At 69.4% G+C, this 656-nt stretch overlaps 1 protein-coding gene across 1 annotated transcript in view; it reads left to right on the top strand.

Annotated features, from left to right (window-relative positions):
• Nucleotides 1-462: 462 nt before the first annotated feature.
• Nucleotides 463-656, top strand: part of LOC103908570 (retinol dehydrogenase 8) — a 1,499-nt gene continuing 1,305 nt past the window's right edge. The window contains exon 1 of the mRNA XM_009272262.1: nt 463-637. Coding sequence (XP_009270537.1) covers nt 478-637 — 160 coding nt within the window. The 5' untranslated portion in view covers nt 463-477. The remainder of the gene's footprint in view (nt 638-656) is intronic.

Genomic DNA, 656 nt, shown 5'->3' with positions numbered 1-656 from the left:
CAATGGTGCCCCGCGCCAGGGGGGCCCGTGCCAGGGACCCTCCGTGCTGGGGACACCCCGTGCACCAGGGACACCCTGCACCAGGGACCCTCCGTGCACCAGGGGTATCCCGTGCACCAGGGACTGTCCATGCCGAGCATGTCCTGTGCTGGAGACCCTCTGTGCACCCAGTGCTGGGGACCCTCCATGTCAGGGACACCCCGTGCACCAAGGACCCCCTGACTCCATGCACCAGGGACCATCCATGCCAGGGACATCCTGCACCAGGGACCCTCTGTGCACTGGGGACCCTCCTTGCTGGGGACACCCCGTGTACCAGGGACCCTCCACACCCAGGGCATCCCACACCGGGGACCCTCCATGCACCAGGGCCCCTCTGTGCACCGGGGACCCTCTGAGCACGGGGCACGGGACCCCCCCGCACAGAGGACACCCCGCTGACGCCCTGTGCCCGCAGTCAGCAACGCCGGCGTGGGCATGGCGGGTCCCCTGGAGTGCCAGAGCCTGGCAGCCATGCAGAGCCTCATGGACACCAACTTCTTTGGCCTCGTCCGCCTGGTCAAGGAGGTGCTGCCCGACATGAAGCGGCGCCGCGGGGGCCACATCGTGGTCATCAGCAGCATCATGGGCCTGCAGGGTAGGGGGGGGGGACGGGG

The sequence above is a fragment of the Aptenodytes forsteri genome, unplaced genomic scaffold (genome assembly GCF_000699145.1).
Source record: "Aptenodytes forsteri isolate BGI_AS27 unplaced genomic scaffold, ASM69914v1 Scaffold90, whole genome shotgun sequence".
NCBI lineage: Eukaryota > Metazoa > Chordata > Aves > Sphenisciformes > Spheniscidae > Aptenodytes > Aptenodytes forsteri.
Note: the sequence above shows the minus strand (reverse complement) of the source record. Positions and strands in the feature narration are given on the sequence as shown.